The sequence below is a fragment of the Sparus aurata genome, chromosome 23, assembly GCF_900880675.1.
Source record: "Sparus aurata chromosome 23, fSpaAur1.1, whole genome shotgun sequence".
Lineage (NCBI taxonomy): Eukaryota > Metazoa > Chordata > Actinopteri > Spariformes > Sparidae > Sparus > Sparus aurata.
In genome coordinates, this window is record NC_044209.1 from 19030767 (window position 1) to 19058608 (window position 27842).

Below are 27842 nucleotides of genomic sequence, written 5' to 3' on the forward strand. Positions count from 1 at the left end.
ACTCAAAGAGCATCAAAAAGCACAAAATGAGCTACGAGGCTGAACTCAAATCAGGTTTATTGTAAAAACATAAAAGAGTGTAACAGTAAAAGTAACAGCACATTTAAAAAAAAAAAAAAAGAAAAAAAAACTATACTGACATTACTCAAACAATCCAGCTACGTATCCCCTAGTGCACAATCAGGAAAAAAACTAAACAGCAGCTGAAGATCCACAGAAGAAACAAGCTGACAGACTGAGGTCAGGCACTTAGACAGAGAAGAGGGACAGGTGAGTAGTGTGTTTGTAAAAATACGATACATTCAAAAGGAAAACACCGGTGACACAGTCAAGTACTCTGGAAGACAGTCGGCCTAAATCCAAAAACGAGGAAGGGAGGAAAACAAATCATTTAAAAACTTCTAATGTAACAGCACAATCTATTTGTTACTATACACTTGTTTTCATAATGATTAACACACAAACTAGTGCAGGAGTAACTGCCGCCATCAACAGTTCATCTCTTAGGCCCGCTGTCGACCTTCCATTTGTGCGCGCTGAGATTCACTTCAACCATCGCCTTTTTTTTTTTTTCATAAAATCTCTATCTTTAGTTTTTTTAGTTTTTTTGTGCATTCTTAGCAAACGAAAACCAGCAGTACATTGAAAAAAAAAACAACTCTTCGTCTCCTCTCTAAAAGAAAAAAAAAAAAAAAAAAAAAGGCTGAGTCACACTCAGACACGAACCTGACATTAAAACAAGCTCAGTGCAAAACTCTGGTTGTCAAGGTGACGTGGCCCCCATTAAAAGACTGCGGCAGTACTCTCTCGGATCATTATATGCACGACGAGTAACGGAAACATCTCCTACGACGCGTTCACGGGTCAGGTGTAACAATTAAAAGGTTTCAGAGAAAACACACAGGTTTTGCAAGTAGTACAGGTTATTGTGAATACAGTTTTTTTTCTTGCTGCGTGAACACATTTTGATGCATTGCTGTTCAGAAACAGCACAACTACAGAAGGCTCGGCGCCAAGAGGCTGAGTGTCTACTGTTAAGTCCTAGAGGTGATATGTAGCTGCTCTAGTATTGTAATATTTTACATCCTATGTCTGAAATATGTCAGTTTGTGCCTTTCTTGTTAGTATGAGAATGCCGAGTTAATGACAATGAATGTTTGTGCTATTAACTGGGTACAAGCACTGTCCTCCCACATCCAAAGACACACACTTGGTAAGAGTGCTGCCTTTAAGGCAAATCTCAACTTTATGTTCTGATCATCTCACTTGTTATTCTTTCGTTTTTTTTTGTTACCTTCCAATGACAGCGGACTGGAGATTGAGGGTCATCTCGAGACAACACATTGCATATTGTTGTTAATATTGCTTTTTCCAAAGCGAGCTGTTACGTTGCAACCACCAACCGTATTCCTATGAGATTCCACACAGGTCGGTAAGATCTGTGAGAGTTCGTCTGAGAAGACCGACAGAGAGAGGCGTCCGTCTCCTCGGCTGGTTAAGTAAGCAGGAGTGCATTAGTGAGTTTGACAGAGAGAGAGAAGGGAGGGTTGGGAGCTGCTGGTCGTCCGAAGTGGAATAATGTGACTAACTGTTGATGCGACTGGCGTGTGCAATGTGGCCGTTTAAACGACCAGAGGTGCCCAGTCACTTGGTTTGCGTCCGTACTGGGTGAGGCAAGGAAAGAAGAGCGAGGAAAAGAAATTAACAAGCAGGAAATGTTATAACTGTTGCTTTTCTTTGTGAATGCAAAAGTTAAAGCTGCATTATAAGTAGTTTAGAAAAAAAATATTTAGAAAAACAAACACCTGCAGTGTAAAGTTAAACGATAAGTTCACCCAAAAATGAAAATTCAGTCGAAAGTTTGAATAGTTTACAAAACATGTCTGGAGCTTCACCGCTCAGTCAAAGTCAGAGAAAGTCCTGAGATCCCAAACTGATTTAAAAAGATAATTTTTACACCCTTGATGTGCAGTCAAGCTTGTGGACCAAGGCTAACACTTTTAGCTTAGCAGCTACAGTTAACATTTTGGCTTGAAACAAGGATGTAAATTATGTGTTTACAAATTAATTTGTGATCTTGTGGCTTCCTGAGACTTGGATTATAACGATTTTTAAAAAAAGTCCCCATCTTCTTCAGTTGTTTAAGACAATGTTGCAACACAGTTTTGCTGTAAAGCTCCAGAAATGTTTTGCAGACTACAAAACTTCACCCGACTTTCAGTCAGCATGGGAGCGGCTGTATTTTGGTTGCTTTTTCATTTTTGGGTGAACTTATCCTTCAAACTTGGACCCAGAGCAGCAACAAATGATAGCACATTGTTGCATTTGGTCTATATTATGCATTTTGTTGCATTTGGCAACTCCTTTTGAAGAATTTCAGTCATCTAGCGAGCAGAAATAGTGAAAGAAAAGCTTAACATTCTAAAGTTACATGTTCTTGAATGTGAGGATTTGCTGTTCTCTGTTGTAAACTGATTATTTTTGAGTCAAACCATAAATTGAACGTTGACAATTCTGCTTTTAAAAGAAAACCCTCAGGTTTTAGGAGGAGTTTTCAAACAACACCACAGGTTTAAGAATGCTTTTTTTAATGGGTGCCAAAGTCATAATAGGTAAATTGTCAAATAAGACAGCCCTAGTTGAACGGTATTGTTAAAATACTCCTTAATCAGCAGTGAGAAATAAACTTGTTAAGCAGAAAAAAAAAACACAACTGATTACTTCTGGATATAAAAGTTCTTCTCTGTTGCCTCTGACCTTTAACGCACTCACCTGAATATCAGTAAGCTCTTTGTGGAACCTCTTTGCCAGGTCTGGACCGTTCTGCATCGTCGGGATCTGGTGCATCTGTGAGAGGCATTTTAGTCAACAACCCACAATAATTTACCATCAACCAAAAATCGTTGAGAAAAACACTAGAGGTGGAGTCGTACCTCTCCTTTGTAGAGCAGGCTGCCGACAGGACAGACGACACAGGCGGTCCCTGCTCCAAACACCTCCAGGATCCTGCCGGCATCCAGAGCCTCCAACAGCTCCTTCATGACGACCGAGCGCTCCGTAACCTTGAACTCACCCTGACGGAGACACAGGAAGCAACGAGTTAATCATCTCCTGCGGTGGCTGCCAATCTTTTAGGCTCCTGACCCAGCCAGTGGTATATTCAATCAATCAATGAGCTGTTAGCATTTAAGTGTTTAGTGAAACAATCAAATCATTCTCAAATTAAAACCGGATAAAAGTAATATAACTGCGTGTCTCCTCTCTGGTTGTCTTACCCAGTCTCTGGCCAGGTCCAGCAGAGACTGTCTGGTGACTCCTGGGAGAATGATGCCATCCAGAGGAGGGGTCACTAACTCTCTCTCTGCAGACACACACATCACATAACTGTTAAATATTTCCGCTCTTTACAAAAGAACCCATGAAAGGGAAACTCTGAGCCTGACCTCCTTTCTCATTGGTCCAGTAGATGAAGAGGTTCATGGTGCCGACCTCGGTGATCTCCTCCTGCTCTCCATACAGCCACAGGACCTGCTGACAGCCGCGCTTCACCGCCTCGTTCTGCACCGCTATCGTAGGACCGTAGTTACTGCAGGGTTAAAATAAACCATAGAGAGGCAGAGAAACGAGTGTCAAGAGAGGATGAGGAACAGGTGTCAGGTTCATTCAGTTTCTCCTGAATTTCTAATCCCGCGATACACCGAGCAGGGGTCACGCAGATGTTTTTGAGATTTTAATTTTAGAGTGGGGCAACTGAGAAGGAGGCCTGGATGACACCGAACCAACACCCACAGACTGGCGTGAGAAGGAAGGAACAATGTGAATTCTTCCTCTGACAGAAGTCATCAACACATACCAAGAAATTCAAGAACATCCTGAAAAAATATGCAGCACAACTGTGACATGTCGAAACATGATATCCTTGTGACCGTAAGGAGCTCAAAAAAAACAAAACAATGAACAATGTCGTTCTCAGTTCAGACTCAAGTGATGAGTCATACTTAACTGTGCACGTTAGTTCAGCTCTTTTTTGTGTGTCACAATGTAGAAGCCGGACTAATCGATCTTTGAAATACATTTGGAGGATTCCTTGTACAGGATGACAGAGAGTGACACTAAAACCGGGACGCAAGTTCGCATTTTTGGACTTCTGGTTCCCTTGTGTGGAAGCAAAAAGGTATTTTTAATGGGTTTTTGGTTTGATACCCAAAATAATTTTACCCATTTTTTTATTTTAAATCAAACAAAATGTTAGTAGCCTAACGTTTGCTTTTTACTTCTGGTGACTGCGTTAAAGTTTTTAAAATCACAAAAGTATCTTGCTTATGTCTCAAATATTGATTTAAGAGGCTGATATAGCAATTGCTTTATTCGTTTTTGCAGATGACAGATGCATGATCATTTGGGTATAATTTGAAAAAGCTTTAAAATAAAATATCGCACAGGGCACAAATTAACACGTCCGCTGTAATGACAAGTTGATGAAGCGTACACTGTATGTGACGCTGTTGACAAAGTAGTTTTTACTTTTGTCCAGTGAATTTGTTTCATAATAAGATGAGGTAAATTGATATGTTAAATCCAACACAAGAGAGAATCCATGTTGTTTGCAATTAGGTACAAAAATAAAAATAAATAAAAGGTAATTGGCCAAACTGAGTAAGAAAATATTGGGATATCAGAATTTGTCCTTAATCAAATCTCGTCAGATACTATCAGAGGTACCTGTGTCTTATATGTGTTGGCCGATGAGCACAAGACGGTGCAGAACTGAACAGAACTGCAAAACTTGGTCTGAGGCCATTTAGAAACAGCATCACCATTACATCATTTGCCCACCAGAGAGCGCTGTTAAGCTGATTTTTCAACTGTAACATGTCTCATTGAGATCTCTATACTGTAGGATTGTCTCTGTGTTCATGCTGGGACTGAATCAAACCGTAAATATCCTGTAAAACCAAAAGTGTGGGCTCAAACAAACTAGAAGCTCCTTTCATGGAACTAAGGTTTGGGGCTGAAAAAAAAAAGGAAAAGAGACTTTATAACCAGACAGTTTTGTGTGAGTCTTTTGCGAACACCCAAACACACATTAAATAAAAATGATTACACAGCAGTTACACACAGAGCAACTCTGATCCGCTGTCAGTCCTGCGACTGCTGCTGCCAAACCAGGCTTGATGGTTGAAGTGTATTTTATAGGAGGGCAGCAGATTGTGTTGGCTTAGTGAGCTGGCTGGGTTTTTTTTTCTTCTTTTTTTTCAGTGGCGTTATGTAACTGCGCTGGAGCTGAGCAGGTGTCGCTTCAGAGTAGCAGGCCTGCGATTAGAGGCTGCGTGGAGACTAACAGAGCACTGCCGGTATCACAACTGGAGTCAGTGTGTCCAGCAGTTGTCTAACCTCATTCCTTCTCTCATTTATGGTCTGTAAAGGCAGCTCAATGAGTCTTGGTCACTGCCGATAGTGTCATAGAAGGAAAAGCACACTGAATGACATTAAAGTTGGCTCTTTTCCATGAATCCATCAGTGTTTGATGAGTCTGTCAGTGAACAACAGTGGACTTCTCTCAATAATTGAATAGTTAGTTTTACATGATTTGTGGGGCTGGGAGGACCTCGGTGAGTTGGTAAGGAGTGACCGAGAAACCTTTTTTCTTTTGGAAGACTTTATGTATTGTTAAAGTCGTAAATGACTATATTAGTAATCTGTCCGTTTCCTGCTATGAAGAGACAAAATGTCTGTCTCTCTCTTTCTTTCTTTTTTTATTTTTTTTACACTGATTTGCCGCCGACACCAGCCGGCTCTCTGGCTGCCTTTCCGAGCTTCATCAGCAAAGTGGAAATCCAAATAGCTTCTCTTTGTCTGGATCCACTGCTGAATAAAAAACAGCTGCGGTGTAAAGCACTAGCGCCCGGACAGTGTTATAAACAGTGCGCTGCTACTACAGAATTTCACTGATGTGACTACATGTGTTCATGGAACTGCTGTTCCAGTTTTGTTGCCCGTGATTCATTTGTGAAAGGGCAACCAGTCTTTCTTAAACTTTGGTGGTTTAAGCACATACGGACAGACTTCACAGATGTTCTTCTCTATCCAATAGTAAACACGTACCACAAGATTTTAAAATAACAGATTGACACTTGTTAAGTGGTAACACCATACAGATTTACAGGAGGATTGGTTTTAGATCTGTAAACTTCTAAGATTACCAGATAAACTGGTACCATCCAAGGTCCCAGAACAGATTTCTCCTCTAATTGTCAGAGGGGATGAATCAGGGATAAACTCTGCCTAGATAACAGATAATAGGGGAAAGATACCAAACTCACCCTCCCATCTTATAGGCCCCGACGCCTCCTTGCCAAGCCCTGACGAATGAAGGGTCGGCCAGCAGAGAAACGGGGTTGAAGGACCCCGTGGCAAAGTAAGGTCCCACTGGGCCGAGGATGACAAAGATCATAGCTCTTCCTGGCCGAGACACACCGAGAGACGGCTTGAGGAGGGTGACGAAGAGGAGGAGACTCGGTCAGTGCGACAGTAATTAGAATGTGCAGGATTGTATTCCAACTACGTTTAACACCAGACTTTAATCACTCAACTCGGGTGTTAAACTACAGTATGAGTGGAATCCGTTTTGGCAGTTTGTGCGTCGATGCCGAAGCTCACCTCAATTCCTATGAAGGTGGGTCTGAGGTAGAGGCTGGCGTCCTGGGAGTAGGGAACCCACTCCTGATCCACCTCCACCAGCTTCCTGATGCACTCCAGCAGTTCGCCTTTATCAAACAACTACAAGGGGAAAAAGACGAGGACATGAGCTGTTGACCTGTCGCTCTTCAGTGCTCTGCTTTCATCACTCTTTACTACTTAAGAAATGCTGTTGGATTCAGTTTGATATTAGACTTTACATGAAATATTATAGAATGATGGTGCTTCTTTTTTAATATCTAAGTTTGTTTTTTGGTTTTGCCTCTTTAATATTCAAGACTTTGAGCCAAAGCAATTGATTAAATATTTAGTGACTCAAGGAACATTTAAAGCCGACCGTGAAGAGGACCGTTTGCCTGTGCATGTTTCGAGAGCAGAAATAACACAATGTATTAGTCTATTATATAATATTCTTCCTCTTACAAATTAAAATTGTTATTCTTAAACAACAGAACACAGCTTTCCTCATTTCTGGTAGGACCAAGGGGCTAATGTTAGCTTGTGTTCGCAAACTTTTGGTAGATTTAGCTGCGCAACATACGACACAGAGACAGTTTGCTAACTTGGTAGTCTCTCTTGTTTTAGCGGGATACGTTTCAATGCTTTAACACAATTTATTTATTCAACGTAAGCAACGTTTTGTTATCGGAATGTTTTATCTCTGACATGCTAAAATGCAGCACGAGCAAAAAAAAACAACTCGTAAGCCAGCAAAGATTCAATCATACAGATCACAGCAGAAAATGGCTTCGGACCAGATGGCAGAGCTCCATCATGTGACATACACTCCTCATAGTTTCCATTGTGTCCTCGACGCCTGATGAAGAATTAACTCTTGCGTGAGGACGGCGCTGTCTCGGTGGTAAGCCCGAACTGGGCACGTTGCCAGGCAGTTACCTAACATCGCACAGGGTCAAGGAGGCAGTCTCCAACATGAACTGCCTCACCCTGAATACTGAAGCGCTCGCATTCAGACCGACTGTGGCACTATGTCATGACAACGAGGGGCCGTGCTGGTCTGGCCGTGACGCTAAAGGGTACGGGAGACGAAATAAAAACCAGGAAGTTCCAGTTTGAAGGTTTAGTTTACACATGAAACTGTCAATGGAGCCTGGTTCCTACAATTTTGAGATGTTCCTTACAGCTGCTCCGAGTGACGTGCGCCTGCATGAATATGATTGGCCAGTGGCGTGGCTTTTGCTCGGTTACGTTTCACTGCAGGACAGCAAAGACCAGGGCCAAATCAGCAGGTTTCTGCCAGGGTGATTTTGTTGGCGATACATCAGTAAAATCCTATCAGTCTGGCCTTTTCTGAGTTTAAGAGAGTGTTCAGACCAAAAACAACCTTTCGTGGATGCAATGTAACACAGTGACATATGATCCAGGAAGACCAGTTAATGTGACAGGATTTTAAAAGCCTTTTCATGAATTGATCAAATATCCTGTGAGGAATGTTGGCCGGCAGGCATTCGGGTTGGCAGATAGCGTTTCGCTCTGCAGCAAAAGTTGAGCCGAGTTCACCTTTTTTCTTTCCACAGCCCTCTCCACAGACTCCCTGTCTGATCGTGTCCGTAGTGTCTCATGATTGCGTCCATGCTGATTCAGAGGCTTTTCCACTCTGGTTAAGACACAGGCCAAGCTCAATATATCAAATATTCACACAGGTAACTCAGCCTGCATGAAGTTCCTGACACAATTAGGCCTTTTAACAAACATCCAATTTTTTGATTAAGCCGATATTTATTCAGGTTTTAGGAGCATTCTTTGGACATGTATACAGCCCATTCAGGACATGTGTCTTGTCTGCCTTTTTTAACCACAGTCTGCCTGTTTACAGTAATCTCTGTGTGTTGCCTAACCATCAGTTTGCATGGCTGTGACTCAGATACATGCACAAAGAAAAGCTAACATTATCAGTTGGACGGAGAAATGCGCCGAAGGCATATTAAGTTACCTGGAGAAATGGGTGTTTCTTCTGTGCCGAACCCTTACACTTACCCACAACTAAAATAAAACCTACTGATCGCATCGCCTGCAAGTTACATAGAAACAAACTAAGGACAATGCAAAAACCAGCATGACATACTTTACAGTTCGGTGCACTAACAAACCACCAATCATCGGAGTGACTCGCGGTCTAACATACACCAAAACTTCAGAATGTGTTCAGATCGTTAACGTTAAGCTACTTAGAAAGAAAGGAATTTCTATAAAATAAAGTCGAACTTGTTGACTGGACTTCTGCCGAACTGGTTAGATTTGATTTGGTAAAGGCCTTCCACCATGTTTCAGGGGGTATTAAACAAAAATAATGTTAAAAATTAGGAAGTTGGAGGCTGTGTGGCCGCATCAACACTGTATCATTTCCGTTCACCATTTTAACAGCTAAGTAGGGATATTGTTTTCATAATAGCTGCAAAAAAATGAATATTTGGATTGTGTGCACGTTGCCAGTGAGGCATTCTAGAGGCCGACAAACTCACAGGAAGGCAGCTTCTGTCGGCGCTTCGATGCATCCTCGCCATGTTCAGCATGGGTCTGAACAGACGGATGTGGTTGTCTACTCCGCGGAACGCCTTCATGCCTTCAAACAGCTGGAGGGGAACACAGAGACACATATTGCTTTATCTCTAAACAGAAAGACGCTGTCACAGAACACACCTGCTCAGTTGCACAATGCTTCAGAGATGCCTCCACCTTGTTAAGTACATAATCATGAAAGGAAGCACAGATACAAATACCTATCAGCCATTTGCAGTTTTGTCTGAAATTCTGGGTTCTTATTGCTATTGTTAGAGTTGCACAAAACATCAGAATTGACACTGTGCGTTGGCAGAGCGCTCTCCTCACCTCTATGGAGTAGTGCAGGGCCGAGCTGGCAGGATGCAGCGACAGGTTCTGGAAAGGTTTGATCTGAGGAGCCTCCCAGCCGTCTTTCTCCGACCAGGTGATGGTCAACATGTGGTCGGAGAACTGCTTTCCGAACACCAAGGTGGAGGGGTCGGGCTTGGGCTTGCATGCTGTGTTGCGTTCGATGACAAGATCTGCTGCCTGAGACAGGGACGGACAAACGAGCCGGAGACGGGAAGAGAGGAAGAAGTCGACGGGACAAGAGCAGAGCGGTTGACGGATACAGTGATTTTTTTTTTTTTAATCATCGTTATTGGCAAAGCATGCTTTAAAAGGGACAATTGATTGAGTTACACAGAGTCATTCGAGCTGCCGAATGTGGACAATTAGGCACAATTAATTGCAATTAATCTGAATTAAATAATTACGATAGGCGCACATTTAGGGAGAGACAGAGGGGGAAAGAAAACGTTAAATGCTAGGCAACAAGTGGGAAATGGAGAGACAAATGTTGCTTCCTTGTTCCTGTCCTGATCTATACACACAGTCCTCTCTGAGACAGACAACCAGGCATGTACAGGCAGGCCAGACTGCAGATTAGGCTGGAGGGAGATGATGCTGCAGGCCTCACCTGGGTAGAAAGAACAGGTTAATATTTTCATCTTTACCTTAAAGGAGCTGGCAAACCGCAGTGAGCCAAAGGAAAAGGGGAGTGTCTGGAGAAGTCGTCCATGGAGTGCCTGCAAATGAAGCATGAAAAATACTGCGTAAGAAACATCCTTAAAACATCCAGGTGACAACAAGTCATCCAGCCTTTGGGAATACACAGGGACCCATGTCTGTGTGTCTGTGGGTGTGCGACTCAGCACCAATCACCTTGCCGGCAGTTTACAGTATGAAGCTAGTAACACATGGCTGGAGGAAACAGCCTGTGCCGAGTGCCGGGCTGTAAAATTAGAACGAGACACGTGTGCAGGCTGCTCTGCAAAATGAGGAATGCAAGGTGAGAACCTACTGTGCGAGGATCCTCTGAGGGTGACATAGGGCAAAATTACTGCCAGTCAGTGAAAGCAGGAGTGGAAAACAACAGTTGTCAAAAAACAAAAAGGAAACAAGCTGCCAATGATAATGGCTTGCTGTTGGAGAAGTGCACCACAACATCAACAACATGCAATCTAGAATTGGCACCTGATACAGTAACTACAACAGCCAAGTAGAGCCACTTGTTTTACTGGTTTATAGTTCTGTTCTTTACGACATTAGATGCTTCGTAATGGGAGACAATAAAGCCAAGACTCTTGTTTAATTAGTATATGGCCGAATCATCAGGGCAGTTAAAGCTTGTAAACCAGGCTGTGCTTCTGGTGACCCAGTAACAATCTTTTAATCTGCATTGTTGGTCTTTTGTAATCAGTTTACAATTCCAAATGCGGTGCTGAGTTTCACTTGATTTTTATCCAGCCTCTCATATGTTTTAACGGCATAAAAGCAGCCACATGTCAAGCATATGTGATGCTTTAGTGAAACCTTTTTAAAAAGCTGCATGGTTATTCTGCTGCAGGAAGCTCATGTGTGCACTTTCTTGAATGGATGATGCAAGTTTTCTCTTGATTGCAACCATGACTCTCTATGTGCCTGTGTGTACATATACAATATTATACTGCAACTCTGATGCATGAAATCTAATATTTTTGGAACTAATGTTTGGAATTAAAATGAAATTCAATGAAAAAAAGGCTAGTTAGCATTAAACTAAGCTAGTAGCAACTTAAATAACTTGACTCATTACAAATGCGGCACTCCTTGTAAGATCATAACGAGTTAATAACATGCACGCACACTTCAGTTTGGCATACTTTGCATGTTCAGCCACCTGAGGATATGGGTACTTCCTTGTACGCCAAACTCCATGGTAAAATCATGCAATTCAAAGAGAACTTACTTACAGCGGCGCTTACACGCTACATAGAAACACACAAATGTCTATTCAAGCATCGGCATGATATTAGTTTTAATTCGGCACGCTAATAATCTACAAATCAACTAACTCTCTTAGCCTTGTACATACACAAAAACATCGGAATGTGTTAAGACGTTGTAACATCTGTTAACTTAAATGAAAGGAAGGTGCTGGAATAAGGACTATCTTGGTGATTTGGTGTCAGCCGAAATGGTTATCGAGCCTTAAAGACGATCTTGAGTCGTGTTTTATGAGATGTTCTTTTCAGCTGATAAGCAAGACAATTTTAGTTTCCAGATTCCAGAATGGAGTTTGGTTTCATGACCTTCTCATGCTGTAATGTTTTGCCAGCCAGCCTCGGTGCTGGCGGGACAGACTCATCGGTGTGAAACAGCTCGTGGCCCGCTCTTCTTATCTTTTGCCGTCATTACAAACCGACTTATCGCTTATTCGAGTGAATCATTTACCCGGACAGTCAATGTAAACAGATAACAAGTAGCACAAAGACATTAGTCAATGAACTCACCGTTCGGAGGGCTGCCATCTCCGCTACGTTGCGCTGACAAACGCGATTATCTGCTCGTGTGGAAACACACTCAGTTCAAAGTCAACTTGAGTTCCGCTTTGAAATACGAGACGCTGCTCAGCTGAGGTGAAGCCAGAACCCACCCACAAATAACAAACACCTCAAGATAATAGTCCTTTACAAAAAGAAAGTTGATCTAGCTAGTTTATATACCCCCTTAAACAGTGAATGATTTTCTCTAAAAAAAAAAATTCTGGGTCAATTATTTAATGTCACCATTTATTCCTATTTATGAAGACAAGAGGACGTTAGTGTAATAAACAGCCACAAAATCACTTTAATTCTCTGGTTACAGTGATCGGTAACATTATCTATTACAATCAGGAAGTCGTTGGAGGCGTGTACAAAAGCGTAACATCTGATTGGCGGACACCGGCAGACTCAGAGAGGAGGTTACCTAAGGTCAAAGAGGTTAACTCTGATTGGTCGAGCAGTTGGGAGGGGTGCAGGTCTGGTTACACACGGTGCCAAAAACTATGAGCTGACTTATCTCAGCCAATCAGTGTAATGAATACAAACTTTATTTTATGAATTGAACATCTTCCCTGTATTTATAAGCATTCAGTTGTCATCTTAGTAATGTGAACAGGGCGCTCAAACATATGCCCCATCTGCATCATACATATTCATCTGTAAAACCAGCTGTCCCACATCCACCAGGACAGCGTGCAGACCAGGACGGTCAGGATGGGATCTGACTCTTGAAGCCGTAGTTGAGTTCGGCTCCTCCGCTGAACAGCAGGTCGATCCCGGTGCAGAAAGTAGCATCAGCGGCAAGATATAAGGCCGTCAGCCCGCACTCAGTCTCAGTCCCCATGCGACCCAGCAGCTGTTCGACAAGAAAACCTCAAAGTCATTTATGATTCTTGGTCAGTTTCCAAGATCACAGTCCTGTGGTTGCACTTCCTTGTGTTTATGTGTGCGTTATACTCTCACAGTTGTGATGGTGTAATTTCAGTGTAAATAAAAAATGTTTATGGTTTTTACAGTTTTAGATGAATACAGTGCAGTTAAAGTTTGCGACAAATGAGGTTCAGGGAGGACGGTGAAAAGTCTGAAGGTTTTAAAACAAAAAAATCTGACTAGAGCTGTAGAATACTGTCAGGTTCACATCAACTACAAGAAAGGACCTGTGCTCACCCTACTTTCTACTGCCACACGGGCTAAATATTGATTTTCACATCCTCCATTATCATAATCCTGAGTAAGTGAAAAATCTAGAGGAAAGTGTACAATAAAAGAAAAAAAAAACGCTTCATCCTCCTCTAATTCTAGAACCAATCTATGTTTAAATGCATAAAAAAATGACTAAAAATATCATCTCATCTAATATCTCTGAGAAAAAACTCATCTTCACTATAACTTTTTGTCGAGTAACATCATGACATCACTTAATCCCACCGTCCCGTTAGCCATTTCATAGCCTTCTGCTTCCACTCACTTCACTATGAATAATGAAAAGCAAGCTGAAACTCTTCAGGAGCGCAGTGTAACTTTTTCCCCCCTGTTGTCTCACGCTGCTCTTCTGACAGGGATGAGAAGAAAGCTGATATTTGCATTGCAAAACGAACAGCCTGTTTCTGTTTCGATCCGGGATTGAGGGAGTTAACATTTACAACACAATAGACAGACTTCAGCGCGAGGCAGTTGGGTCATTAACAAAACAACGATGCAGAAACTGACTTCAGTATCATCGGTGTGACAACTTATCTGTTAATGCTGCTGCGAAAGAAGCGTTACTGGGTTTTATTGTCACATAACAGCAGCAACGCAACGGCCGCACAACTAATCAACTATCTCTTTTTCCTAAGACCTCTGTAGGATCACTTCCACTCTGAACATCTGCGTGGGAACCCGTTGGTTCCACTGTGAGGACTTACCTGACAGTTTTCTCCCGCTTTAATGGCCGCGGCGGCATCTGGTGTCTGTCCTGCTAAATCCTCCCACAGAGGCGTGAGCACGTTACCTGGAGAAAGGCTGCAACACACGGCAGAGAGCATAATCAGACATTGGCAGATATGGCAGCAATTCATGTTTATTTTCATTCTGATTCAATCTGATGATCATTTTCACGACCGATCAATGAATTGCTTCCTTTCTCCAACAGATCACTACATTTAAGAAGCTGGAACGAGGGACTGTTTAATATTCTGGCTTGAAAAATAACTGAAACAATCAATCGATAATCAAAACAGAAGAGCCAGATTGATATATTGGTTGGCTGTTATTATCTACAGATACTGGCCCGTCACAGATATATCATAGCAGCATGTATGTTGTCCGATGAGAAAACTTTTTTTTCTAGAAATTATGATGCTAAAAATGATGCTTTGGGTCAATCATAATTACTAAATTCTCAGCAAAGTGTGCTGTTTCAGTGAACTGATGTCATTTTCGACAATAAACTTAATTGTTAAACTGAAAAACATTCTACCTCTGTTACATATTTGTAACAAGCATTTGATAACCCTATTTGAGGGATCACTGAAAAAAACGTGTGTACGGCCTCTATATCGATCTTGTCATTTTTGGTATTGGCCCCAAAATCAAATATCAGTCAGGCTCTACAAAGCGTTGGTAATTCATTTTCTTTTAATCAACTTCTTTTAATCAATCAACTTTTAATCCATTTTCTGACTTATCTTTGCAGCTCTATTAGACAAGAAAAGGGACGGTTAAAATCTATACAATATGTGTCTTGATGTGTAACTTCCCAGCCTCTTAATGCAAAGACAAAGCTTGTGTGTCTCTGTTTTATAACATTTCATAAAGACTTTTCGGACTTAATGCGTGCCTTTATGGGCCATTTTTTACATTAGCATTGAAACTGCGTACGTTTACTGTAGTCTTGTACCTAAGAACAATTCTGAGGTATTTGTATGTTGTTTCTGTATGTATCTGATTGAAATAGTTACCTTTCAGATTAAGTGCTCACATTAAAAGCATAAATTCTTCTTATTAAAATACAACACATTGATGAAGTTTAAACCAGTGTGCCTTACCAGTTCACTCGAACGTTGTAGCGACTCTCATCCACAGCCATCGCCTTTGTCATGGAAATGATCGCCCCCTTGTGGAGACAAGATCACATTACAGAACTCCATCTCTGTCAGGCAGAGATTTGAGGAATAAAATGAAGCAGGAGAAGACGCTTGTTCCTTGGAGGAGTAACTCACCTTGGTGGCGACGTATGGTGCAGCATCTTTCTGGCCGATGGTGGCCACCAGACTGGACACGTTGATGATGTTCCCCTGGCGCTGTCTGAGGTACGGCAGCGCATACTGAAGAGAGAGTGAGACCTCTAATGATTTCAAAGATCCTTTATACATTCTTTTTTTTTTTTTTTTCAATGAATTTGTGAGGGAGCTCATTGGAAGCAGAGGAAGGTTGTAATGATTTTAATCGTGTCAGCATTTGATGACACCACTGATAAATACTTCATGAGTAATCAGTAAATTAAAGCACTGAGATATTCTAATGCCTGAAATGTCTGAATTCATGCCATTTAAATTCAAGTTCTGGGTTTTCCGAACACTCAACTGGACTTCTCTTACTGGTATGTCGAAGGAATAATACAATATTATTCTGTAGAACTGTAGTATATCTAATATTCTGTTTATTGACAAGTAAGATGGTAAATTTAATGATTTAAGATTGGACACTATCAAAGTCAGATCGGTCATGTCCTTTGTTGCCTAAAGTTGGAGCATTTAATAAATCACAGAAAAATCAAGTGCTGTGAAACTTGTGATTGACACACATTGATTAAACTTCCCATTTTATTTTAATTAATTCTGATTCATTTGATGGTTATTTTTAATGTTTATTTCTTTCTGTTACTTGGGTTGTGTGACTGACAGAACTTGGGATGGGACAAAAATCATATCGATTCCTTTCAGACTTGAACGATTTCTTCTTGATGCCCAGAAGTTCAGATTTTGAATTTTTCATCTTGAATTTTACTTATTTCTTCAATTCTAACAGCTGAAATTTTGACCTCACTTTTTTTCTTTTTTTCTTTTTGATCTGGGAAGGATCACCTTATTCACGATAACTGTGATAATAATAAAAAAAGAAGTATTAGTAGTATTAGATATAGTATGGATACATACAGTAGACGTATCAGATCATGTTAATAATGCACACATGAGGCTCATGGATAAAATATCACATTTGTTTTTTCAAACTGCTACAGATATCGCAATTCTATCATTACTGTGAATTTGTGACAGTGACAATATAATATCCAGACAGGTCTAACTTAATCTAACCAATAATACTATATTTCAATTCTATTTTGGACATGTGTTACCAGATGGTACTCTTCTAGACTACACTGGTGACTGTTTCATGGTGTCTCTCTGCTGTCCTTGTCTAATAAAAGCATGAAACTAATAAAAATTGATTCAGGCAATCTGTAGGGATTCAACTTCACACTTAGATGTTCACTTGTGTACAATCTTTACGGCCTTCCTTTGCTTCCACAGAAAGGAACACTAAAAAAGAAACGTTACTTTAGAAGCCAAGAAGTAGCTGATGAGGTTCAAATTCAGCAGGTCCCTGAACTCCTCTGCTGTGGTGTCATCTGTGGATTTATGAGGCGGGTCTGAAGAGGGTGACAAAGAAACAAAGCATTCGCCACCAGGAGCAATCCTCATTATCATATCTGTTGGAGGGAACAGGAAATGTGAGACTCACGCCACCCTGCGTTGTTGACGAGGCAGTCGATTTGGCCGTAATGCTCCACCGTGACAGCGATCAGTCTCTGTGGAGACACACACACACACAAACACACACACATCCCACCATTTACATTTGACTGGAGAGCTGCACAGGAAAAACCAGTTGTGGACAAAAAAAGCTGTAAAGAACACATGAAACTGGTTGGAGCTGTAATACCAGCTCAGGCTGCATTCAGATAAGTCACTGACAAAACAAAATACTGGTTTCAACTTAATGCCTGGGACTCTGGGTTTAAGTCATGTGACAGACAGGACACAGCGTCCGCCACAGGTCTTGTGACATATGACTGTAAAGGAAGTGTGAACGTCTGTCCAGTATAAACACCAGAGCTGCACTTTTACCTTGATGTCTTCCTCTTTGGAGACGTCACATGGGACGAATTTACATGAGCCTGGTCCTGCTTTGTTTAGCTCTGCTTCTAGACCCTCACCTGCTGCACCTGTAATACATGTGAGAATATGTGTTGATTGAAGGGTTCTCAGACATCCTGGTCATGGTACATCTAGGTGCTGTATCGTAGAGCAACTGGACTTTTTTCAATGTAAATACATATGAAAAGTGTGAATACATACAATTTATATTCACACAAACTTTTTTCAGTGCAGTTTTTGTACCTTTCCCAATAACTGTCAAAGCAATTTGGTGATGACATTTTCTCAATTTGTGCAGAATTCAAAGTAATATGAAGAATAAAAATAATAATAATAAAAAAAAAAAAACATTACTAACCTCCTCTTGCACAAAACACCACTTTGGCACCGTTCTCCACTTAAAAAAAAAATAAAAAGAGATCGAAAATATTAAGTTCCTCCTCTGACACAAACTCAAACCATATAACTGATGATTAATTAGCCTACCATACCAAACACTCTGGCAATCCCTCTGCCAATCCCTTTGGATCCTCCAGTGACAATTACGACTTTGTTGTGATAGCGGACTGACATGTTGCACCGCAGCAGACCAGCACTACTTTTCCTCGTTCGTGAACGCCGCTCTCAGCTGACGCGCTTCCCCGGAAAATGACCGCTTGTGGCGGCAGTTTTGGTTGGTAGGTTTCAAAGTCCATCAAAATCATGTGGTTCACTCTGCTGCTTTCAGGTGCTTCTGGAAAGTATCCGAAATAACAAGGTTAATAAAAAACAAACAAAAAAACTGTCAAAAGTGAGGACTTGGAAAATGTAAATTCATCCATTAAATTCTAAACTTTATCAAGTAATGAACATATACATCATCTGTTAATTACAAGAAATTTAACAGATGTCCTAAACCTGGAAATCAGTTCCCTGTCTCAAAGTCTATAAGATTTTTGAATTGTTTTTTTTCTCTCGGTTAAATGCCTGAAATAAAGTTTGTAGTAACCACAGCATAAGATATTTACAAGTTTTGGTCTAAGACATGAAATGCAACATTAAATGCCACACAACTTAATATTAACGCATCTACATGTTAAAAAATGTCAGTAACTAACAAGTGGCTAAATGAGACTACAGAACTCATCTATTCACTAGCCCATCTTTACAGGCCGACTGCTGAACAAAACCTGCAAGTATCATAAACTTGTGTTTGCCACAGAAATAATTTTCAGCAATAATCTAAAATCCAGTCAAAAAAATCTCACCGGTAACTCAACTTTACATTATTATGCTAGTAACATATATAGTGAGGGCATAGTAAGTTATTAATCTTATAATTACGACTTTTTAATATACTTGACTTATTATCTCATTATTTCTCCTGTACCACCTGCCAGAGATGATCTGCTGGGGTCATTTAATGAATTAAAACAAGACTGGGAGCATTCAGCAATGTGAGCCTGTGCTGTAAAATACATTCTAATGTCAGCAAGCTAACAAACTAACAAGTTAACACCAGCAATGGCACTGCAAACAGGCAGATGTTTATCAGGTCTAATTTTTACCATGTCAACACTTGCTGGTTAGTATTAAACACAAACTACAACTGGGGCTGAAGAAAATGTTACTAGTTTTGCACATGTTTTGGTTATAAACCAAAGTGCTGTACAAAAATGTAAAATTTTAATCAGAAGATGGCATCAGATAAAAGTCTGAAATTCACTGAAGTGATTCTAACTCATTTCGAGGGGGGCGTTATATGAACGCCTGCACCAAATGTTTCAAATTCCATCCAGTAGATGGTGAGATGATGCACAGAGAAATGAACAACTAGTCACCCGAATGAATGATATTGCAATTCCTGCAATGCCATTTTGATGCACGGCAAAAAAAAGTCCTTTTTAATCCTTCAGCATAAAACATAAATAAATGTCTTTCCACAAATGTGTTATCAAAGTAGAACCCAATTAACCAGCCACAGCTCATCAGTCGGGATTTTATTTCACTCTAATCTGTAAAATCAAACAATAGCTTCCAGAAAATTAATTTGAGTGTGTACAATTTCTTTTTCTTATTTCTTGTTTGTACAACACAGCTGCATTTAAGATTTTGATAATTCAGAACCTGGAATTTACTCAGAGTACTTGAAGGCATCATTGGTGCCTCTGTCATAAAATCTTGCCATGGGAGTTGTAGTTTTCTTGCAAGCAGAAAAAGTGGCACACAGAGACACTTCAGTTTAGGCTTGATGACACCCAGATTTATATCTCATGTACAATTAGGTCAGGTTTAATTGACCTCGTTTAATGTGCTCTGTTTTAAACGTGTAAACAATTTTGCACAAGCCACAGTCAAATTGGCAAATGTGCTTCAAAACAGATGATGGGAGCAAAGCTGTGAAAGGATTTACAGGCAAAACCAAAAGAAAATACTAACCACATGTTTGTGGTCTCATCACAGAACATAAATCGCCATAATGAACACCACAACTTTTCTTTTTTGAAAATTCTCCCTCCTTTTAACATAGTGGTTTTGCTCTCTGCGATGTGAAAGTTCACGTGCACCCATGCATGCAAACATGTACAGTATGTTTAAGAAAGAGTGAGGGGTTAAGAAGTTGACCTTTCTGGGCAGTGGAGGTTGTTGGGGGCAGAGGAAGGGGTAGATGAGGCTGCAGCGGTGCTCTTGGAGGAGGAAGGGGTCGAAGATTGAATTTCGGCCCGACAGCATTCCCCAGAGGCACACTGAGCGTGAGAGAGAGCACAAGTGAAGACAGTGAGTGACCTCGCTTAACCACCTTAACTTCACCCGCGCTGCAGATTAACACCGCTGCAGCCCCTGAAGAAGCCACGCTGCTCCTGCTGTCGCCTCCCCTCCCAAACACGACACATGAAGGTGGGACGACATGGAGGAGCGGGAGGAGGAGGGGTTGTTTGAATATCATGATGAGGAAATTGATACACAAACTGTCTCAGAAGGAGGGAAGGGTCAGCCCTAAAGGCACCCTGAGGGTGAGGTACAGTAGGAGAGTCATGGTCACACTGCGGAGGTGCGATTAATTTAAATCAGAAGCTCTGGCAGGCAGACGGTTGACAGGAGGAGACCAGTCTGCGGTTGGTTTCCACTGGGCGCACTGGACATGGTGATAAACTGGTGATGAGCATGAATTTGACTGCATGTGAGCAACTTTTTTTTGCATGGAGGATTTACACATTACACAGCGAAATGATGCAGAATATGGTGCAAAAAGGGTAAAAAGGAAGTTTGATAAAAAATCGACTATTCAATGGAAAATATTTGTTTATTAGTTTCATTTGTTTGATCTGCTTTCTTTGTAACGGTATAGTCAGCATTTTCGACATGTTTTACCCACTCTCACCATATCATCACATAATTCATGCTAATTTATATATTGTGTATTGTAATATAATCTAAATAACACAACAAACCATTTTTCTTGATGTCCAGAGAGTTGCTTGGCTGGATTGACAAGGATACTGAGGTGAGATGTTTTTGTTGATGCTGTGCTTGTTAAAGGTAGTAATAGTATTTGACTAAAAAATTGTTTCTGCACAAATATTGTGACTAGAAAGTATTAAAAGGCTAACCTATGCTATTGTCTTAACTCTTTTTTGGCTTTTATCTACTTTTATCATGTTTCCCTGTTCTGCATTGCCTAGTAAAACTTGATGTGTATCCTGCAGAGCGAAGGGACAAAAAAGTAACTGTGATTGAGAGATGGATAATCAAGACAAAGGAGGAGGTAAAGGAGGTGAAGAAGGAGGAGGGCAACGAAAAGAAAAAAAGAAAGTCGAGGAGGCTGGTGATGAAGATAAGCGGACCAAAGACAAGCACAACAAGCTGGAGAAGGAGAAGGAGCCAAGTGGAGAATCCAAGAAGGAGAACCGTCGTGGTCATTTGAAGAGCGGTTGGGCTCTGACTGAACGCCTGGCCATCAACGTGTCAGGGATGCGTTATGAGACCCAGCTCCGAACCCTCGCCCAGTTCCCCGACTCCCTTCTGGGTGACCCCCGACGTCGTCATCGCTACTTCGACCCCTTGCGGAACGAACTCTTCTTAGACAGGAGCCGTGTCTGCTTCGATGCCATCCTGTACTTCTACCAGTCGGGCGGGAGGCTGCGAAGGCCTGCAAACGTCCCTCTGGACATGTTCCTGGAGGAGCTGCACTTCTACCAGCTCGGAGAGGAGATCATTGACCGCTACAAAGAGGATGAAGGCTTCCCCAAGGAGGAGGAGAGGCCCTTACCCAGCAATGAGTTGCAGCGTCGCCTTTGGATGCTATTTGAGTGTCCGGAGTCGTCTGGAGGAGCTCGGATCATCGCCATCATCAGCGTCATGGTCATTGTTATCTCCATTCTTATCTTCTGCCTTGAGACTCTGCCCGAGTTCAGGAATGAGAAGGAGCAGAGGGAGGTGAGGATGTCTTGCATGGTGCTGACACTGACAAGAGCCATTTGTGCATGATTGGGAGGAATGGGCTGGTGGCTGATGGAGTGCAAATAGGACAGAGGTTAACACTGAGAGAAAGTGATGAGGTGAACATAGAGGGACAACAGGTGCTGACAGGTGTCAGCTAGCCAAACATAAACCAGCAGCACAAGCTGAAAATGTCTATATCTCTTCCATCAACACAGGAAAAAACAGGGAGTAAAAGGATACACCCATCAAAGTTAAGAATCAAGCTCGGGGAAAGGAAAGCAAAGGCAGCAGATAGAAAAGAGTAGGCAAGGGTGACTTTTTCCTGAGATTATTTTGGACTTGTCGTTAAATCCGATCCACTCCGATTTAGGGGAAGGAATGAAGGAGATGCAGAGGGCAGTTAAACTGCTTGTGGGAAAAACAAGGGTTCAGAAAAAAGGGCAGACGGACCACGTTGGATGGAGGTTTGCTGTAAGAGGAGGGAGAGGATGGGGAGTTGATATGCCTTTCAAAAGTACTGAGAAGAGAGAGAGAGTGGAAGGAGTTAGAGGTAAAGAGACAAGTGTGAAGGAAAGGAGAGGAGATGAGCTTGTCTCACGTTACCCCTTGGAGATCTAAAGGGCTATATATAGAGGAAGGACAACCCTTAGAGCACATCAACACATAAACAAATGTCTGTATTAATAAACGCTGTGAGTCATTGGCTACACACTGAAAACGGCATGGAAAAGAGCCTCGCTCAAGATCAACTTTTCTGATGACCGGCGCAAAATGAAATTAGCCTCGCGCACACTCCGGTAGCTTGGAGACAAGATGGATTGCGGAGGTTCAGGCAGGCAGCAGAAGGAACACACAGCAGGATTCACTGGATTTATGTTCCCCGTCAGCACCGACTCTCTCTCAGCGCTCTCTCTCACTCCCAAACGTAGATAGATACGCTCATGTGATCAGAGCATTTGACACTTTTAAAAACACTACACAAACAGTCCCAAACAGACATGCACAGCTGTCCCCACGCAATCAGTCACTCCGCTCAGGACTGTGGTGAAAATCTAACCTACATAATGTGTTTTGTTAGAATCTCTCATCTCAATCTCACATGCATGTTGGTGGTTCAGTGTATCACAGTTACACGTCCCCGAAATGGCTAAGGGATCGTTTAAGATCACTCACCTATAATGGTGTCTACCCATGCAAGTATTTGATTTCCAAGGTCTTATATTTCATATTTGGCATGCTACCAAACCAATAAAATAAATGTGAAAGATACATGCCCAAAGTATCAAAACTAGGGGCCATCTTGTGTTGATCACACCAGCCGCAACACCTGTCAACATGGTCACATTCCATGAGTAGTCTGTAGTCATTACTACATTTTTACATGGTCACTCAGTACTCGTGGGTAGGGTGACAAAAATCTGTCCACAGACGTAGAGACTATCTTCCGGAGGGATCACATCAGCCGCAATGCCCGTCAACATCTTTATGTTGTCGTCACTGCTACATTATTACACTGATACCTGCTGAGTACTCATGGATCCGACACCACCCATTTTTTTTGAAACGTGGCCTTCATTTTGATCTCAACAACACACCTGTGAAGTTTTGCAACATCTGTCAATATGTTTTCCAACCCATGAATGACATTTCTACATTATTTCACAAGTACTAATGGGTCAGTAAACACCCATCTTCCAACTCTACCTTCATCTTGATCTTGGCTACATACATGTACACCTTTGTGACTGTACCTTGCACGGTTGTGACCCAGACAGACATTCAGACGGACATAAACACTCGGCAGAGAACTCACACAGACTCACATGGTGAAAACATTAATGCTGAGGCACTTTAGTGCGTTAAAAGCAAACTTCAAAGTGTTAACATGCTGACGTTTAACAAGTATAAAGTTTACCACATTCCTGGACCTAGTTTAGCGTGTTAACATGCTAACATCAGTCAATTAGCAGTAAACACAAAGTAAACACTTCACACACACAAAAAAAGAAAATGTCCTCATTGTTGCAAAATGGAAAAGCCATCGGGAATCACTCTCTGGGAAATATAAATCTCTGTACAAAATTCCATGACAGTCCATTTAATAGTTGTTGAATTATTTCAGTCTGTGCGAAAGTGGTGAACCCACCAACAGACAGCCATTGGTAGACCATTAATAGCTGTACTGCTAAAGCATGGCTAAAACTTGACAGTGTCTCCCCAGTCATAATGTCAAGGTTACTCTGGATTCCAACGTAGAACATTTTAATTAGAGCTACTGTAATTTATTTAAGAGCTCTCAAAACCTCTACAAAGACAAAACTAATTATCCTAATGGCTGGAGCGCAATAAACATAAATGTCTTCTTGTGAACTGACCATTTAAAATGGAAGGTCCAACAGTTTTAATGGTATAGGGAAACATATAAAAACATATAAATAGCCTGCTTAGGGTTGGGGACAATATGTGCTGCATGGCCACCAGAAGCTTAAGAGTAACTCTATCCAACTTGTTAAAAGACACTAATGCCTAGTCATGTCAAACCCGCACCTACTTCCCAGAAAAAAAGAAGCGGTCGGGTTAAATGAAGTGTCAAATGCCTTGGCAGTGGCAGTGTCTGAGGTGTAACGCAAGCCCAGAGTCACATGAACGTAATGCTTTTTTGTGTGCGTTTAAATATAGAGAAACTGATTTATATAAAACTCTGTGAGGAAAAATAAAGCCGGCAGAGTGAAAATGGAGAGGAGGGAAAAGTTAACACGGTATCACAGATCTCACAGGCTCGATCTGATGTCATAATTCAAATGTGCTGAGGACAAACTTTCAGAATAATCGCTTCTCCTGTTTACTCTGCCCTTGGTTTCTGTTTGTTTACTCTCCTGTAAACATTGTCTCCATGGAGCTATTTATCGAGCCCTACCTTTCCCCTTTAATCTCATTTCTCTTTCCAACTCATACCGATACTTTATTTTTTCATCTTTGGATGCAACAGTAACCACCTTTCCTTCATACTTTGTTTTGCAGCAATTCACCATCGTACCTCATCCCACCATCGCGAACGAAACCATCATGATCCCCCCTGGCTTCACCCCCTTTCAGGACCCCTTCTTCATCACAGAGACGATCTGCATCTGCTGGTTCTCCTTTGAACTCATCGTGCGCTTCGCCTGCGCCCCGAGCAAGACGCACTTCTTCAAAGACGTCATGAACACCATCGACTTCTTCGCCATCATTCCCTATTTTGTCACACTGGGCACGGAGCTGGCCAAGGACAAAGGGGCACAGCCATCTGTGTCCCTTGCCCTTATCAGGGTCATCAGGCTGGTGAGGGTCTTCAGGATCTTCAAACTCTCTCGGCACTCTAAAGGCCTCCAGATTCTGGGCCAGACGCTGAAGGCCAGCCTCAGAGAGCTTGCCCTGCTCATCTTCTTCCTCTTTATTGGAGTTATACTCTTTTCTAGTGCGGCCTACTTCGCTGAGGTGGACAGTCCTAACACAGCGTTTACCAGCATCCCTGAGGCATTCTGGTGGGCTGTGGTATCTATGACGACAGTTGGCTATGGGGATATGTACCCCGAGACGGTCGGGGGAAAGTTGGTGGGCTCCATGTGCGCCATTGCCGGCGTGCTCACCATCTCTTTGCCAGTGCCCGTCATTGTGTCTAACTTCAGCTACTTCTACCACCGCGAGACGGAGTGTGAAATCACTACCCAGTACCAGCATGTCTCCACATCGCTCTGGGAAAAGGACGGAGAGGGCGATGACGAGGAGGAGGATGAGGAAGGAGCGGAAGAGATGCCTGATTACATGGGAGAGTATGCACCCCTGTACGGGCAGGACAGTAGGGGTATCTGCCCTCCGCTCAATGGGTCTCTCCTGGCAGGGCTTTGTCCTGGACAGGTTGCTGGTGATCTGAGAGGGATGAACTTCTACCTCAAAGAACCACTGGTCACTCAGGTTTGAGGGAAAGCACGATGGACTGTTGAGTGTTTTCAGATTAACACTCAAACACTGTCTGCCTCACATCAAGATAACGAGAGTAGACGGAAAGATACTGTTCCACTAGATGGCATGATGATGATACAGGACAATATGTACACAAAGACTTGTACTGACATAAGCCTTAATTTGTGCCTCTCATGTGAACATGTTTTTTTAGACTGGCGGCTTGTACATGATTATATTCGAGCAACAGATAAAAAGAAAGCATGTCCATCCATTCATTCATCGTCTACTGCTTATCTGGGGTCAGGTTGCGGAGTCAGCAGGCTAGAGTAGGTACGGTATCCCAGACATCCGTCTCCCCAGCAATGCTTTCTAGCTCCTCCTGGGAGGTCCCGAGGTGTTCCCGGGCCAGATGAGACATATAATCCCTCCAGCGGCTTCTGGGTCTGCCACAGAGTCTCCTCCCAGTTGTTTGTGCCCAGAAAACCTCCAAAGGGAAGCATCCAGGAGGCATCCTAATCAGATGCCTGATCCACCTCAGCTGGCTCCTTTTGAAGCAAAGGAGCAGCAGCTCTACTCCGAGCTCCCTGGAGACGTCAGAGCTCCTCACCCTATCTCAAAGGCTGAACCCAGCCATCATATGGAGGAAACTCATTTTGGGGAACAGTGTTTGCATTAGCATATGTAGCAGTGTCCTTTTCCTGAGCTGGCAGAGTGACAGTGTTCATTAGCAGGGTTACAGTACTACTTTTGGTGGCCCCCTCAAGAATAGCTTTTGAGACAGTTTATTTTCCCTCTAAAGTTAATTGGCTTAAATACAAAATTCTTCCATCCATCTACTGCACAATAAACGTATTTTGAACTACTTACCAAGTTGCAACTCTGTTTTTTAAACCAAACAAACATGGCAGCCAAAAGTGACATAGCCTACTGTGCCAGGAAAATAAGACTTACTCAGACATTAACCTGATATAAAGGCTTCAGGTAAATATTTCCATTTCCATTTACCTTAAAAATTCCCTGAAATTGGGAAGAAAAATTGTACTAAATCTATAGAATCTTGGAATCTCAATGGAAAAAACACCCACATTTAATCCAGAGTAAACATTCAGTCATATTTATTTATTATTGACAACATGGATGTATGGATACTGACTCCCTGCTGGTAGCTTTGTATGGATATATTTTCCATGTATAGCTAGATAGATCTCCTGCACACTGACTCTCTTGGCTACACTGACTATACATTTAAAATGTATTTGCTGAAAGTGTGCCAGTTAAACAGAATTTTCCTAAATTGCCTATAATTCAAGATTTAATCTGTGACATCGCCACATTCAAATGTCTAAAAATGACAAAATCATCTTTATATATTTTGTTGAGTTGCGCACAGACATTATACCAAATGCTTCCAACAGATCTTTATCGGCCATGGTTGTTGTTTACCTCTTATGTCACGGCGTCTCCAAACTAAGTTTTTTTTTTTTTCAGTTTAAATCTTCCAGCCACCATCTTTGCTCAATAAAAGAGTGCAACATGGAGAACCAGTTAAAAATCTTTTTTACTGTGCAACAGAATGTCTTTCATTACAGCTGAACACAGGAATATTTGAGGGATTTGGAAAAGTCAAAACAGAAAAGTTTTTTGTGAAGTTTTAGACATCTTACCTGCAAGTAATCATCCAAAACCTCAATCGTAAAAAGGAAAAACACACAAGAGGCAAAAAACTTGGGCCACACAGACACCCAACCTCAATATAAATGACTATAAGGAGATGATGGACAGATACTTCAGACACATACAACATTCATATCATCCCTGTTGCTGCAACATGCCACTGAACACGACTTATGAGCTGCATGCTGCTGAAGCTACATGTACAGTGAATCTTGCAGGTGTTGGTTCACTGTACTTGTCAGAGTCACGGCAGAAATGCGGTGCTATAATCTCGTGCTGACATGGACACAAAGAGATTAATCATCGGCTTCTGCGGTCATGTAGTCGCCGCAAAGCCAGTTTGTATGTCACATAGTTACACAGGGAAATAGAGACGTGAATGTATGGAGGAAGCTGATATCATGTCAGAGACAGTAAAGCTCAGGGTCAGCTGACATTTCACAGAGACCTTGTACTCTGATGGTCTGAGGCTACACCAGTCACTAATGTAAACTAAAGTTAGCGACAGTGGAGGTGGCGTTGTTGCTGCTTTTTTGACAAATTCATCTGGGTTACTATTTGCCATAAATTGTTAATTCCTTGATGTATGTGT

General features: G+C 41.9%; 4 protein-coding genes across 6 annotated transcripts in view; 1 reads left to right on the forward strand and 3 right to left on the reverse strand.

Moving 5' to 3' along the window:
- Positions 1-40: 40 nt before the first annotated feature.
- Positions 41-12175, reverse strand: bcat2 (branched chain amino-acid transaminase 2, mitochondrial). Its single transcript, XM_030406902.1, has 11 exons — positions 12036-12175; positions 10218-10289; positions 9550-9750; positions 9183-9293; positions 6661-6780; positions 6324-6487; positions 3444-3586; positions 3276-3361; positions 2934-3074; positions 2773-2847; positions 41-1664 (listed from the first exon to the last, which is right to left on the reverse strand). The coding sequence occupies exons 1-11, from the start codon at positions 12051-12053 to the stop codon at positions 1623-1625; spliced, it is 1173 nt and encodes a 390-aa protein (XP_030262762.1). The 5' UTR covers positions 12054-12175; the 3' UTR covers positions 41-1622.
- A 136-nt stretch (positions 12176-12311) lies between these two features.
- Positions 12312-17863, reverse strand: hsd17b14 (hydroxysteroid (17-beta) dehydrogenase 14). The gene is made up of 9 exons (XM_030406903.1): positions 17701-17863; positions 17568-17606; positions 17180-17277; positions 16794-16860; positions 16610-16701; positions 15272-15376; positions 15098-15165; positions 13976-14072; positions 12312-12924 (listed from the first exon to the last, which is right to left on the reverse strand). Exons 1-9 carry the CDS (start codon positions 17780-17782, stop codon positions 12778-12780), a joined length of 795 nt encoding a protein of 264 aa, XP_030262763.1. The 5' UTR covers positions 17783-17863; the 3' UTR covers positions 12312-12777.
- Positions 17814-27842, reverse strand: part of slc1a9 (solute carrier family 1 member 9) — a 48946-nt gene continuing 38917 nt past the window's right edge. Inside the window, exon 10 of the mRNA XM_030406893.1 lies at positions 17814-17942. Within this exon, the coding sequence (XP_030262753.1) occupies positions 17933-17942 (10 nt within the window). The 3' untranslated portion in view covers positions 17814-17932. The remainder of the gene's footprint in view (positions 17943-27842) is intronic.
- Positions 20191-27337, forward strand: kcna7 (potassium voltage-gated channel, shaker-related subfamily, member 7). 3 transcript variants are annotated; one of them, XM_030406894.1, is made up of 4 exons: positions 20191-20344; positions 20660-20693; positions 20896-21625; positions 24653-27337. In XM_030406894.1, the coding sequence occupies exons 3-4, from the start codon at positions 20930-20932 to the stop codon at positions 25589-25591; spliced, it is 1635 nt and encodes a 544-aa protein (XP_030262754.1). In that variant the 5' UTR covers positions 20191-20344; positions 20660-20693; positions 20896-20929; the 3' UTR covers positions 25592-27337. The 3 variants fall into 3 exon arrangements, with proteins under 3 accessions (XP_030262754.1, XP_030262756.1, XP_030262755.1); XM_030406896.1 differs by having other exon boundaries at positions 20207-20369; XM_030406895.1 differs by having other exon boundaries at positions 20207-20333.

Coding starts and splice junctions, on each gene's coding strand:
- bcat2 (XM_030406902.1), bottom strand. Junction 9,294..9,549: donor CCCTGCACTACTCCATAGAG/GTGAGGAGAGCG, acceptor GTTCCCCTCCAG/CTGTTTGAAGGCATGAAGGC. Junction 6,781..9,182: donor CCGACAGAAGCTGCCTTCCT/GTGAGTTTGTCG, acceptor TTCCCCTTGTAG/TTGTTTGATAAAGGCGAACT.
- hsd17b14 (XM_030406903.1), bottom strand. CDS start 17,782: ATGTCAGTCCGCTATCACAACAAAGTCGTAATTGTCACTGGAGGATCC. Junction 17,607..17,700: donor AGGGATTGCCAGAGTGTTTG/GTATGGTAGGCT, acceptor TTTTTTTTTAAG/TGGAGAACGGTGCCAAAGTG. Junction 17,278..17,567: donor GGTGTTTTGTGCAAGAGGAG/GTTAGTAATGTT, acceptor CATGTATTACAG/GTGCAGCAGGTGAGGGTCTA.
- kcna7 (XM_030406894.1), top strand. CDS start 20,930: ATGGATAATCAAGACAAAGGAGGAGGTAAAGGAGGTGAAGAAGGAGGA. Junction 21,626..24,652: donor ATGAGAAGGAGCAGAGGGAG/GTGAGGATGTCT, acceptor TTTGTTTTGCAG/CAATTCACCATCGTACCTCA.